The sequence below is a fragment of the Eretmochelys imbricata genome, chromosome 1, assembly GCF_965152235.1.
Source record: "Eretmochelys imbricata isolate rEreImb1 chromosome 1, rEreImb1.hap1, whole genome shotgun sequence".
Taxonomy (NCBI): Eukaryota; Metazoa; Chordata; order Testudines; family Cheloniidae; genus Eretmochelys; species Eretmochelys imbricata.
This window is the reverse complement of record NC_135572.1, coordinates 110,127,578-110,142,641: the sequence shown is the minus strand read 5'-3', so window position 1 is coordinate 110,142,641 and position 15,064 is coordinate 110,127,578. Positions and strand designations below refer to the sequence as shown.

The 15,064-nt window shown below is 45.2% G+C and overlaps 1 protein-coding gene and 1 long non-coding RNA gene across 4 annotated transcripts in view; both read right to left on the bottom strand.

The window, feature by feature from the left end:
* ARHGEF7 (Rho guanine nucleotide exchange factor 7) overlaps positions 1 to 9,016 on the bottom strand; it is a 191,545-nt gene extending 182,529 nt beyond the window's left edge. For 2 of the 3 annotated variants that reach the window (XM_077813551.1, XM_077813559.1), the window contains exon 1: positions 8,564 to 9,015. In XM_077813551.1, the coding sequence (XP_077669677.1) occupies positions 8,564 to 8,728 (165 nt within the window). In that variant the 5' untranslated portion in view covers positions 8,729 to 9,015. Of the gene's footprint in view, positions 1 to 8,563 lie in introns of all 3 variants that reach the window. The other variant, XM_077813588.1, reaches the window with a different exon arrangement.
* LOC144263023 (uncharacterized) lies at positions 2,636 to 5,051 on the bottom strand. The gene is made up of 2 exons (XR_013345697.1): positions 3,920 to 5,051; positions 2,636 to 3,185 (listed from the first exon to the last, which is right to left on the bottom strand). It is a non-coding gene; the product is annotated as an uncharacterized LOC144263023 (long non-coding RNA).
* Positions 9,017 to 15,064: the final 6,048 nt, after the last annotated feature.

The window sequence follows — 15,064 nt, the reverse complement described above, 5'->3', positions numbered from 1 at the left end:
TCAAACAATTGCTAACATTGATGGTGATGCATGTGAAAAGATCCCTACTCTTTCAAAGAGAATAACTCCCCAATATAAACATATGTGCTCCAAAAAGCTTGTAACAATTTTCTTTTAAGAACTGTTTTTTCTTTCGTTCATTTCCCATATTCAAGTCAAAGTTTTCAGCAGAACCAGCACAAACTTTTCTGTTTAGCATTGACACGTTTTGTTCTGAAATGCAGGGAGGACCGTGATCTGACATGAAAGCTTAAAAATAAGAGACACCATCAATAGTAACAATGCTTTCCTAATTTTTTCAATGTACACTTCTTGAAATCTGGTAAGTTTAGAATCTTCTTGTGTTGAAGACAGAATATAGTTTTAATGTGAAAATAATTTAACCATAACTTTCTGAAAGGAAACTCTACTTGTTATTCTCTCTATGATGTGGTATATTTACTGTAAACAAAAAGGTCAGGCCACCTACTATCAAAATCCATTGACTTGTTTCTCTACTTAAGACAAACCTGTTTTTTGAGCTTTTTGCCTTTTAATGGGCACACTGTCTTTGTTTATTATACTTCTGTTTTCACTAATTTTTATTATGGTGCCCAAAGGCCTTAAAAGCAGGGCATTAAAAAAGTATTAATATGGTTCTATGTAATTTCCTCTTCAATCCCTCTCCCCAGGCAGATGTCTTCTAAACACATACTATTTTCTAAAAGCATTTTCTAAAAAGCAGCTGATTAACAAACATTCTATTTAGATCCTCTCCGGCTGATCTGTCATTTATTTTCCATACGTCCCATCTGTTTTTAATTACGAGGGGTATTTGCATGAAAATGAGGTCTGTGTTTCTTAGTAGTCTGTTCATATTGTTTATGCCTAGTGAGTCACAATCCTAACTCTTTGGGGAAGTGAAAGAGTCTTAGGCCTTTTCTACACTATAGAGTTTTGTTAATGCAAGTTAAGCAGACGATCAAAAAACATAATTCAATCGTTTGTGTATGTTCACACAATGCTTCTTCTGTTGGTGGAGCACGCCCACAACTGGTGCTCTAGCATCGACAGAGAGAGCAGTGCCCTGTGGGTATTTATCCCACTGTGCTACTCACCACCTTCTGCAGCCTGGAGTTGTGGGAAGGCAGAATGGATTTCAGTGCATCATGGGTGAGGGCTCAATGTCCCAGGATGCAGTTTTTTTCCATCCCATGATTCCCTGGGCTTCCGACTGTGTTTCACAGCATTTTTCAACAGCCCCTGTTTACTGTGCGTCCACCTTCTCTGTCTGAAAGGATAGATCCTGCACTGCTCTCTGCTATTGTGGTCACTGTTACGAACACATCATGGCTGGTCATGAGGACTGAATCCGTCTAACCTGCTGTGTGCCATTGAAAGAAACACCACCAGAGTACTTTTGACATTCACGGAGAAGCTGCACATAGTGGACCATCGCTTTTGGGCTTGGGAAACAAGCACTGAGTGGTGGGATCGCATCATCGTGCAGGTCTGGGGTGATGAACAATGGCTGCAGAACTTTCAGATGCAGAAAGCCACCTTCTTGGAACTGTGTGCGGTGCTCACACTGGCACTGCGGCGCAAGAACATCAAAATGAGAGCTGCTTTCTTGGTGAAGAAGTGTGTGGCGACCGCTGTGTGGAAGCTGGCGACTCCAAAAGTGCTACTGGTCCGTCACGCATCAGTTTAGCGCTGGGAAGTCCACCATTGGGGCTGCATTAAGGCAAGTGTGCAGGGCCACTAATCATATCCTGCTACGAAGAACTGTGGCTCTTGGCAATTTGCATGAAATGGTGGATGGCTTTGCAGAAATGGGTTTCCCTAACTGCGGAGGGGAGACAGATGGCACACGTTTTCTAATTTTGACACTGGACCACCTTGCAACGGAATACATCAACAGGAATGGGTACTTCTCCATAGTGTTGCAGGCGCTTGTTCATCACCGTGAGCGTTTTACTGACATTAACGTGGAGTGGCCAGGGAAGGTGCACGATGCATGCATCTTCAGGAACACTGGCCTGTACAGAAAGCTGGAAGCAGGGACTTTCTTTCCAGACCAGAAGATTCCAATGGACGATATTGAAATGTCCATGGTGATCCTGGGAGACCCAGCCTACCCCTTACTCCAATGGCTCATGAAGCCTTACACGGGAAGCCTAGACAGCAGCAACTAGGAGTGCTTCAATAATAGGCTGAGCAGGTGCAGAATGACCATAGAATGTGTCTTTGGCAGATTAAAAGCACACTGGCGCTGCCTTTATGGCAGGTTAGACCTAAACGAGGAAAATATTCCCATGGTCATAGCAGCCTGCTGTGTGTTCCATAATACTTGTGAATTAAGGCTGAGAAATTTCCCCCGGGGTAGAGCGTGGAAGCGGATCACCTGGTGGCTAATTTTGAGCTGCCAGATATCAGAGCTATTAGAGGGGCACAAGAGGGGTCTATTTGAAACAGGGAGGCTTTGAGGCACCATTTTGACAATCAGCTCCAGTAATGAGTCATTCTATACCGCACTCTGCCATGCTTTGTTAACTTGCCGCCTTGCATGAAAATTTTTACTCAGCAAATTGTCAAATTGCCACTGTGTATTCATTCCAGCAGCAATCACTGTGTTTTGGAGACAAATAGAGATTGGTTATCGTTCAGCAAGTTTGTTTTTATTAAATACCAATAAACAACACACAAAAAAAGCTTGGTAGGAAGGGAGATAACAATGAAGGGCAGTGTAGGCTCTCATAGCTGTGTGTAAGTCCAGCAATCATTTTGGAAGCTGTTCAAAGAGGTGGAGGGACCAGGGTACCAAGATGGGCTGGGAAGTTGCAAGGAATGTGTGGGAGGAGTTTGGGGAGGGCATGGCAAGCAGTTCTGTATCATCTGCAGGGGGGTCGAGCACACTAATTCTGCCTGCCGTGTGATTAGGAACTTCGACATCTCTGTTTGCTCCTCCATCACTTTTATCATCTGCTCCTGGCCCATTAAAATTCACTCCTGGCTCTCCTTTCTGTCCTGCTCGTCTATTTTATAATTTTCTTTTAAAGTCTCTCTCCACTCCCTGTGTTCTTGTTTTTCGGCCTCTGAAGATTGGAGCACCTCTCAAAACATGTCCTCCTTGCACCTCCTTGATTGCTTCCTTATCTGGCAGAGGTGCTCCGCTGGTGTGTAGTGGGTTCCACTGAAGTCCACATCTGCAGAAGCACAAGAAACAAGAAACAGAAGCATGAATTTTAGTGCACACACCACATTGACTCATTATAGTAAAATGCACCTTTTAAAAAATACGAATCAGTTTCTCACTGTCTCTTGGCAAGCATACACCTTGGTGAACACCTTAAATATGGTGAGTTCAGCTCAGGGCGGGGGGAGGGGGAGGCGCTTAAGATGGGGCAAAGGGTCTTGGTGTTTTTTTAAGGGGATCACTACAGGTGACTAGGGACAATATTGTAAATTCTGCTGCCATTTTCACAGGCAGGGGTCACTGAAGACGGTATTTCACTCCTGAGGGTAAGGAAGGATGCAAGGGTGCATCTCTTGCATGAGTGTGGCTTCAGACCAGATCCCTATGCTGCTCGCCTGTGTGCCACTTTGGTTACCGCACAAGTGATTGCCGATTGGCAAGGGAAAGTTTCCTACAATTGGGGACGGAACAAAGCAGCTCTGCCAAGGAACCTTCAGCAGAGGATTAGCGAGTACCTCCAGGGAAGTTTCCTAGAGATCTCTCTGGAGGATTCCCATGAAATCTCGGTGTGCATTAACACGCTGTTCCACCACACTGCTAAGCTACACAGGGGAACATGAAGCACAGACCAACACAGCTAGTCTTGTACGTTTATATCCCTTGACCCATTTCTAGCATATAACAAAGCAAAGGACAACTCTATTTCATATAACCGAGCAGCAACAACTCAAAAAGATCACTTACCAGAGCTCCCCTCTCCTGCATCATGCACGCCAGAGACAGAGTCTACTGGCTAGACCCCTCCGGAGTGGAAAAGAGTTCCTGACTCACCACGCCACTGGATGACCCTTCCGGGATGACCCATGTCCGGGTGCTCCAACTCGACCTCCTTGTCCACCACTTCCTCATCGGAGTTGAGTCCACTGTCTCCAGCCCCACAAAGTATCCACAGGGCTCTTGGTGGTGAAAATGGGGTCACCACCGAGGATGGCATCCCATTCCTTATAGAAGCGGCAAATCTTTGGCCCAGCACTGGAGTGACGGTTTGACTCCCTTGCCTACTGGTACGCCTGCCTCAGCTCCTTTATCTTTGCACGACATTGATGTGTGTCCCATTTGTAGCTCTTATCCAACATGCCACAAGAAATCTGACTGTAGGTATCAAAGTTCCTACAGCTAGAGTGGAGCTGGGACTGCACAGCTTCCTCTCCCCACAGCGCCAGCAGATCTAACAACTCAGGTGTGCACCAAATGGGAGAGTGTTTGCTGCAGGGAGTCGCCATGGCCAGCTGGGAAGATGAGATGTGAGCTGTCCATGCCAAACAAACAGGAAGTGGAATTTCAAAAATTCCCTGGACTTTAATGCCTGTGTACCTGAGTGCAGGGCAGCGGAGTTCTAACTGCTGACCAGAGCAGTCAATATGGAACACCTCAAGGAGGCCATTTACAGCAACATAACCAAGCTCAGTGTTTACACTGAGCCTCTGTCGATATAACTTTGCCACCAAAAGCTTTATGCCTCTCATCAAGGTGGTTTTATTTTTGTCGGCAAAGCAGGAGGGTTTTGTCAGTGGAAGGAGCATTGTAGTGTGTACACCTCCACTGTTTTGTCGATGGAAGCTGACTTCTGTCGACAAAACTCTGTAGCGTAGACATGCCCTTAGTTTATGGGCCCAGTCCTACATTTCTTGGGCCCCCAAAATGCCCATTTAAATCAGTAGGCTTTTGGGTGCCAAGGAGTAAATTACCAAGGGCCAGATTTGAAAAGAACTTTGTATGTGTCTGGTGCTATATTAATTCCTGTTAGTAGTAGTAATAATGTTGCAAACAGAACGATAACAGGAGAAGAACATCAACTCTTAAAAACAATTATTCTGTTCTCTTGCAGATGGTTCTAGTAACAAAAAAACAGAATGTGAATTAGAGAAAATGGAGCCAATCCTACATTTCTTGTGCACCACAACTCCTAAAGCTGGCAATGTGTGATATGTGTTCGGAATTTAAACAGAATCTTTAAAACGTTGACATGGAGCATTAGTAAAGTGTTTTGAGTGTAGTTTTTTGGATATGTAAGTACAGTATGAGTGAAAATCATCCCTTCCCCCATAATGAATAAATTAATGGGATTTATTCAGGAAAGTAACTGAGGATTAGGGGGAAACAATCCACACCTACCCCCAAAATGAGAAAACCACAGCTCCTATATGGCAGCTATTATAGCCAATGAATTGAAACTGCTATACAACCCCCTAAACCAGCTGTTTTCAACCTTTTTTCATTTGAGGACCCCTAAAAAATTTTGAATGGAGGTGCAGACCCCGGTGGAAATCTTAGACATAGTCTCTGGACCCCGCCGTGGTTTGCAGACCACAGCTTGAAAACCACTGCCCTACACAGTGGCTCCAAGCCACTAGATCTATCAACGTGTGGGTCCAATAGGCTCTTCCTGAGTCCCCCCCTTAGCGGAGACCTAGTCACCGCTATTTCAGAGCTCCCTGCGCAGCACACAGGAAATGTGAATGGCCCTCTATGCAGTTGACCAAGTACTGGGCCTTACTGCACAGCCCTACTGCAGAGCTTAAGTGTGATGGAGAGCCTTGAATGGGCCCTCCATGGGGGAGTGAGTTTCGTCCTGTCTGAACAGTTGTGTGACGTTGTTGGTTCAAGTTACTCTGGCACCTGGTATAAAAATGGCAGATAGTCTGTCATTTGCGTGAACAGTTCAATCCCCAATTCTGTGGCACTCGTGTAGAATTCATGCACTCTCTGAAGATATTTTTCTCTTCCATTCCGCTTTCTTAATTATTATTATTTATATTACAGTAGCATCTAATGGCCCCAGTTAAGTTCAGGGTCCCATTGTGCGAGGCTCTGTATATACATATAGTAAGAGATAGTCCGTGCCTCAAAGAATCTAAAGCTTTGACCCAGCAAAGACTTACTCTGGGATTACGCACAGTGTGGAAAATTAAACCGGGGTGAATCTCTGCAGCATTGGATCCTACACAGACAAGATACGGGGTGGGAGAAAGGAAGTACTATCCCCTACATTTTACAGATGGGCAACTGAGGCACAGAGCAATTAGCTCGCTGATGTGCTGTGACCATTCCTTATCACATTGCTCATGTGCATCTCATTGATATTTTGTGCTTCAGCCCTCTGTTTGTCACTTCCCCTTGTTGCCATGTCTCATCGTTAGATTGCATATGCTTTGAATCAGAGATCAAACATTTTTTGGTTATGTGTACAGTGCCTAGCACAATGGGACCTAATCCCTGATTGCGGCTCCTGGGCACCACTGCAATGGCAATGCAAATAAAGAATAATAGTAATCTGTAGCAGAGACAAGACTTGACCTCAGATCTCTTCTATTTTAGTCCAGTGCCTTGACTACTAGGCCATTCCGCCTCATTTATCATACTGTATTTTAAAATACAGGGGTTTCCCATTGGCCCACCAAACACTCTTCATCATTCTTTCCCTCATTATCTTGTATGGTATAAAAGCAAAGCTTTAACATAAGCGCTGATATGTATATCACAGTTTGCATATGTGCTCTGTAGAAAAAATAATATATATAATACCATGTCCATACAAACACTAATTCCTCTAATATTCTGAATACAAATTGGTAAATAAAGCCCCAATGTTTCAATTTGAACATTCCAAATACTGTAGCCTCTTTTGGGCATGGCATAAATCCTCTCTATTTGGAATACTAGAGAAATTATTGTATATACGTGTACATGGTGCATGAAAGTTACAGGATTTCACACCGTATGTTTGTATTTTCCACACAACACAAACCAAAACTGTAATGCCATTTTCATGTCACTCTGAAAAAAGTACGATCTTCTGAGTGATAGGTAAACAATAAAAGGCCCAAACAATACAAAAACAAACAGTCCTCATGAAAACTATTTCTAGTATTTAAAACCATTCCTCTACTGTTTACTGAGACTGGGTCACATTGCATCCTGTGCTGTTTGAAAAATTTTTAGTATTCCAGACGTTATATGGACTGGTTTTGGAATGTCCTGAAGGAAGACTGAAACGGACACATCGGATTCTGTATACATTTCTCCTTCACATACAGCTAGGATTTTAATATGAAGAGGCATTTTCTCCCCTATAAAATAATCTCACAAAAATTGTGAAACACAAAAAACCCAAAAACCTATGTACCCAGCTCACCATTTGAAAACACACTGCTTGTTGTCTCATCCACTCTCCCTGCTTATATTCACCTCTACTTAGGCCCCAATCCTGCCGTGGGGCGGATCCCTGTGCCTGCACAGAACCACTGGGGCTCCATTCAGGTGCACCCACAGAAATGAAATCAGGGCTTCTAACCGTAAATTATGCAGGACAAGGACTCTCTTCACAGCACCTCGCCCACTGATGGTACTCCAGAACCAATAATGATGACCACGGCGTATATTTAATACACTCTGCTTTATTATTTTCCGAAATAACCTCATGTCACGTGGTTCCTGCAGGAGGCTGCCTGATTGGGAAATTGTTTTTATCTGGCCATTTTAATAAACCAGTTCTGAGGCGACCACATAACAGCCACATACAAATAACCTCATTCCTATCCACGGGGCAGAATCTCCTCTTCTCCCGCACACGGGGGTGGGGGTGTGATTCCACAGCGCTGGACTAGCCCAGGCTCCTGTCCCTTTAAAAGTGACCTACGAGAGCCCAGGCTTCCTGGAAACTCTGTGCCTGCCTGCGGCCCCGCCTCTGCCCCAGCCCCGGGCAATGGCGCCTTCGCAGCGCTCCTGGCGGGAGGAGGTTGCCGTGCGGCTGGCTGGGGGAGGCGGCCGCATGCAGGGGGAAAGGCCGCCCGTTCCCTCTGGCGCTGCCCGTGCTCTCAAGGGTGGGGTGAGGGGGGGATCACTGCAACAAAGGAAAGCGCGTACAGCTAGTCCCGGCTCGGTTCGCTCCCCGGCCGGGGAGAGGGGAACCAGGGCGGGGACGTGTCTTCTCGGGTTCATCAACCCATGTGGCCGCGTGCAGGAAGCACCGCGCGCTCTCGGCTGCGGCGCTTAAGCTTTGCCCCCACCCCACCCCAGCCCAGCCCAGCCCAGCCCAGCCGGGCGCCCCCTTCCTCCCCACGGAGCGGGCGGCGGTAGCGTCAGAGGCCGGGTCCGCACCTTCGGCTTGTGCAGGCAGCGGCTCAGCTGCCGGGGGAGCCGGGCTGCCTCGGACACCCGGCAGGGTGGATGCATTATTCAGCACACGGTGCATTCCGAGCTGCGGGAGCCGAGCTCCTGTGGGACTGTGCATGGGGTGGGGGTGGGTGGGTGGGTGTGTTCTCGGGTCCAAACACCCGCCAAGGCTGGGTGGGGGTGGGATTCAGGGGCAGAGGAACATGCACTTACTTTATCTATGGTGCCCGGGAGCAGGCGGTCCAGCAGCCGGCACAGCACCACCCCGTCTTTCAGAGACGACTGCAAAAACCCCTCGGGGTCCGAGATGGTCTTTTTGGGCGACTCCAGCACGCCCAGGGTGATCAGCCATGTAACGGTCTGCTCCGCCGAGTTCATGGCTGCTGCCGCCGCCGCGCGGAGGGTAAATCCCAGCGAGCGGGGGGCGGAGGGGAAGCAATCGCGCGCCGGAGGAGGCTGTATTTGGCCTGCGGGCCCCCCCGCTAGGATCCCCCACCCCGGGCTTGGGGGGTTTCACATTGGAGCAGCAGAGGCCGGGGCCGCCGCTCCCTCCTCCCTCGCCATGGAGCTGCTGCAGATGACGACTCGCTTGGCCAAATCCAGTGGGTCCGGTTTCGCTCGCTCTCGTGCGTGTTGGCAGCTTGTCCACTGCCTTTTCATTACACACACATGAACCTGCAGCGCCTCCTCCCCCCGCCGCGGCGGCTGCCTCCGCATGACATCACTGACAGCCGGCGGAGAAGAAAAGACGCCAGGCCCCTTCTCGGCACGCAGACCTGCGGCGGAGCCCGCGCCCCTCCAGCGGGCACGGCTCGCGCGGGGCCCGGCGGCTGCGGCAGGCGGCTCTCCCCTGCGCGCCGCGCGCCGCTTGCTGGCCCCTAGGCGGGGAGCTGCTGTCTCCCAGAGCGTGGCATCTGCCGCACACGGGATGCAAACGCCAGCCTTGGAGCTATTGTATAAATGCGTCCTGCGTAGGTAATAGGGACCTTGTGTGTGTGTGTGTGTGTGTGTTTCTTTCTGTAGTATGGATTCACACATATTACGTGGGATGTGTGTTCCCATGCATATACATATACATATTTATACACATCCCCAGTAACCACGGTCAGATTTAGGCAGACACTGGGAGACCATTTAAATCCCCCCCCCCTCCTCCCCTATATACGTGGTGGCTAATATTGGTAATGTTTATACTGGCCTTTTTCACCTAGAGGTAAAGTGGATATTTGATCTTCAAATCGTGGCATCGTTCAGGATTTTTTTTTGGGGGGGGGGGAGGGGTTGGCGTTCAAATAAGTATGTGTGCCATGTACTCTTTTACTACCCAGCAAGCCAACAGTTGCTGAGTGAACATTTTAATTCAGTGTGTCACCAGATGGATCCTAAACAGTGCAGAATGGACTCATAAATCTATCAGGAATAGGTTTACGCATTATTGTGCTTGACCTTGGTAACGTTAACAACGATCTAACGTTGAACAAACAGTTTACGTTGTATGTGGCCCTCTAGTGGAGGGTTGGTTGATGCCACTTGATTGCAATCAGTGAACTCGCCATATAAAAGAGAACAGATGTATAAATAATGGTTTTGCATCATTTGATATTTCCAAGTGAAAGTGTTTTACTACTATTACATTTGAAGCAGTCGCTGACAGTGTTGCTTCTGGAGCCATACAGGCACTAAAAGAAAAAGAAACCTCCTGAAACAGCTTAACAAAGACTTCCACAAGAAAACTGCAGTTTTTTGAAGGAGAAGAATTGGTTAGACCAAGTCAGGCCTGGTCTACACTAAAATGTTAGGTAGAAGGAAGCCACCTTAAGTCGACCTGTTAATGTATGTGTCTACACTACTGGGTCCTTTACAGTGACCTAAGTCGCCTCTAATGTCGACTTCTGTAATCCAGTTCTGTGAGAGGCGTAGCATTTAATTCGCTTTTCATGGGTCGACTGCAAGGTAGTGCAGACGCAGTGTCAGTGATGTGCTGGGAAGGGCTTTCTGTGCACCCTTATTAACATTCGACCAGCAAACAGAAAAGAGGATTGGGATGCTGTCTCTACTTTTGATAAAGCTGACCCATTCTGAACAATTGTCAAGTCCCTTTACAGAGTTGACATCCGTGGATTTCATAAAAATATTCCTGAGGAGTAGACTTTTTGTCTTTGAAATGTACCAAATTGTAACTGGTTGCAAAAATTACCAGGGAAGAATACCTCTAAACTCCCCTGCAAAGCTACACACATCTCTGTATTTCAAATTACACAAGTTTAACGTAGTGTACAGCATAAACATTTTATTTTATATACAATTTTAATTTGGCATCTTTTGCAAGAACAAAGGAAAACACTTATAAAAATACAGTTGGCTGTGGTCAAATTGTTTTTGTTTAAACAGGAAAAAAGTGAATAGATTCATCAGTCCCTCATTGTCCTCTCTGCAAGTACGCTCATGTGTGTTTTATCAAATGTATGTTTTATCAAAGGCTAAAGGGGAACATTTTTATGGGAATCCCTGGCCAACTGATCCCATTTGGACATTTTACTCATTTGCTTACAGTTTATATGAGCAATGAAGCCAATTATTAAAACAATGTATGGTGGCTGAAGTGCTAGCTTCCCTGGCTATGTTCATTTCCAGGCATCATGTCTACAGTCTGCCATATGTTTCATTGGTTTACTTTCTGTGACTTTCCACAATTATAATTTATGGTAGTAGTTGCTAAGCCAGTGTAAAGTATTTACAAATATTTTGAAAATGAACCTGTACAAAATGGTTTATAATGTATTTGTGCCTTTTTCCCCATTTACTTCAGTTAAACTACTATCAGTGAAATTATTCAAATTATTCTAGACAAGATCCTATCGAGGAACTTAAGATTAACATTTTTCAGTGTCCACACTAGGTGCAAAGTTATGTTCAGAGTTTGGTAGCTAACATATTTTCAAACACAGTCTGTTTTCCTAGCCTAGACAAGGCCCCTGTGGTTGCAGGATTGGCTCCATCATTAGTGGCCCATCACACTTTGCTATATGTTGCTGCTAAGATCATTTTATATGCACACGGGAAACATAGCAACTGCTGAAGGGCCATCTAGTCCAATATCCTGTCTTTGATAGTGGGCAGCACCAGGTGCTTCAGAGGAAGGTGCAAGCAATCTTGCATAAGGCAGACCTAGGATAGTCTGCCCCCCTCAAAATCCTTTATAGTTAGAGATTGTCAAACTCAAAAACATGAGGTTTAATAACTTTTCCAAACTGTACGCTAGCATTACACTTTTGCTTTTCTACTTACTCCTTCAACATACCATTTAAAAGCAGCTAAATAACAAATATCTGTACAAAAAAAACCAGAAGAATATTGGAATATTTGCTATTTTTTGCTATTTTTTTGGAATAACCTAACCTTTGTAAACATATGCAGAGCCTGAAAAAATGATTGGGACATTCACTCTCTTAGGGAAAGTGTAGGAAGCATTCTTAGGAGAGAGTTATAGCACATGTGCTAGCTTAGGAAATCTTAAAACTTATGTGCTCTACACGAGAAAACTATTTGGATACCTACAGGAAATCCCAGTCTTAAAAACATCCTGGTCTCTTCCTGACTAAGGGAGAGAGAAATACATAATCCAGATTTGTTGGATATCTGGCAGTTTTTACAGCATTGCATTTGGAGTGAAATATTAGCTAAAGAAGCATCAGTTGACATAATTTATCTGGACTTTCAAAAAGCTTTTGACAAAATCCCTTACAAGAGGTTATTAAGGAAACCAGCTGGTTTGGGGATGATAGGTAAAGTACTGTCGTGGATTAGAAACTTGCTGAGAGACAGAAAACAGAGAGCAGGAATAAATGGTCAATTCTCAACATGACAGCAGGTTAGCAGTGGGGGTTCCCAATATGCCGCACTAGGACCGTTGTTGTTTCATAGATCAGTTATCCAAAAAAAGAGTCATTGAATCATAGGGTTGGAAGGGACCTCAGGAGATCATCTAGTCCAACCCCCTGCTTGAAGCAGGACTAATTCCCAATTTTTGCCCCAGATCCCTAAATGGCCCCCTCAACAATTGAACTCACAACCCTGGGTTTAGCAGGCCAATGCTCAAACCACTGAGCTATCCCTCCCCCTATGCAGTCAGGTGGCAAACTGTGTCTCTTCCAAAAAGAAAAGGAGTACTTGTGGCACCTTAGAGACTAACCAATTTATTTGAGCATAAGCTTTCGTGAGCTACAGCACTTTGTTTTGTGTTCTAGCCCACCCCCATTCATTTTTCTTTTCTTCTTTGTTTTCTCTTGTGACAATTTTTTTGATTTTCAGTTCTGACCCCCATCCTGTTTATCACTGGAGAAGACAGTGAGATGTTTTGACCAGTTATACTTCTCTCTGTTCTTCTGTGCCTAACAGACGTGGGGACTTGGAAGGGAGCAGACTAAAGGTCAATCCAGAATCATGGTGACAGTCAGTAGTTTGCAGTCTTGGAGTCATATTGGATCAATGGCTGTTTTAGGAAACCCGTGGGCAATGTATTTTTTCCTTTTGTAGGTTTAACCTAGAGACTGACTGTTTCTTTCTGACCCTCCCCGCAATGATCAACACTTATGTATTGCAACGCAGAGCTAATTATTGCCACGTGTCCTACCTAAAGCTACCTTCAAAAAGAGCCTTGACGCTTTAATTTGTGCAGGATCCGGCCTGTCCCCTTAAGTGGAGTAAGCCACCATTGGCACTAACACCCGTGCTCCTTGTTGCTCACTGACCACCTGCTAGCTTCTGAGTGCAGTTGAAGCTGTTGGTTATAATCTATAACTCTTAAAACCAGTGTCTTCCTACCTGGGGAGCAAATCCCCACTATCAGGGAGGTGCCAGGTGAGGTTAGGAGGGGAGAAAATGGGATAGAGGAACAGTGGAACGGGGAAAACCACCTGGCCATAGATCCAGCCTGCTCCCACTGGAAATGTGCTTCTGCTGCTTCCTTCTCAGCTCCCACAGTAGTCCTTTTCACAGCTGGAGGAGCAGCTAAGGTACAGGGCTGCAGTCACAGGCAGCAGCCAGGCAGCTGAAGCTTCTCTTCTGAACCACTCAGCTCAACAGGGGTGGTGTCAATAGGTGATCCCTACCCCATCCTGAGCAGCACATAATTTTCTAGTGAGTTAGTGAACTAGGGAGGGGGGAAAAGAGAGAAGCAAATAATAAGAAAGAGCAATAAAATAAAAAATAGAATGGAAAAATAAGAGACAAGCTGAACAAGAAAACAGAGAGAATTATTTATTTATCCAGGAAGTGCCAAGCTGCTGGACACACTAATAAAGAAGGGAATGACGGCAAAGAGCTTGTATTCTAAAACAAAAGGATAAAATTAAAGAGATGGCAGCCACTGTGCTGGTGCAATGGGCCACTTGAAGGGGAGCTTTTTAGCTGTCAATTCACCCGAAGAGAGTCTCAACAGGGAAAAACTGGTGTTTAGGAACCACTGCCCTAAATTCTAGGGTTTTGTACCTCAAGTTTTGATTGTGGCACACACCATATAGGTTAGGGTTCGTGTGGACACTCTGCACATAATTGTTCCAGGCTACAGACATTTGTTCTTTACCATTGACGGACCTCTTTTCTGAACATTTTCCAGTACAGTGTGAACCCCACAACTGAACACAGTCTTACAATAACAGCCTCATTAATGCCATGTACAATGGTTATAACACCTCCCTACTTCAACTTAATGTTTGATTATAAATCCAAGGATTGCATTTGCTGCCTTTGGCCCTCATGTTGCACTGGGAGCTTATGCTCAGTTGGTTATTGGCCAGGATCTCTAGTCCTTTTCTGAGTCTGTGTCAGAGCAGGTGCCTACCTCAGCTACTGAAGGGGTTTGACCACACTATGTCTAAGAGGTTTAGGGAGCTTCTGTATCCCCGATTGTTCCTGGCATTCCAGATAGCTTAACAGTCAAAATGTGTTGTTAAATTGTTTTTTATTTCATAACGTTATTGTGATCACTTCTTTCAGATACAGACCTTGCCACAGTCGTCCATTCTTTTATAACTTCTGTCCTGGATTACTGCTATGTTCTTTAGGACCTACCCTTCAAGAGCACTCAGAAGTTTCTGAGGGTCCAGGATATGGCTGCCTGCATGCTTGGCAATGTTGATCACAGGATGTTTTTTTACATCAGTTCAACAACTGAACTGACTTTGTCTTTTCTTCCAGGTTCAATTCAAGGTAATGATGTTGATCCATTATATTCTTTATTAAAATTGATTTCTAATAACCAGTGTTCATTCAAGACATATTTCTATACTGTGCAGAATTTGATCTGTGTTTACCAGGAACAGAAAGTCGAATAGAACAAGTGTTCTGTGTGATGAACGGGCTAGTTTGAAAAGTGAACTGAGTGCAGACACAATCAAGGCTGTTGTTTCACTCAAAGTGAATATTAATTACACTTGTTCAGTGCTTCATGATAAAGTCATTCAGAGAATTACATTAATGGGAAAAAATCCTGCACTCTGAAAAATATGCATATGTTGAGTCAGAACTTAGCCATAATGACACCAGCACGTTTTAAAAAATGAGTACTTTTGTATGAGTATTTTGTGGACACTCGTGAATCACAATTATCCTCGTTTGGGTTTTGAAAATATGGTCATTGGCTGCGTGAAGCAAGGTCCTGCACTCAATTTGATGGTATTCCTTGTCTGTCCACTTGGTGTCTGTCTGTCTGCT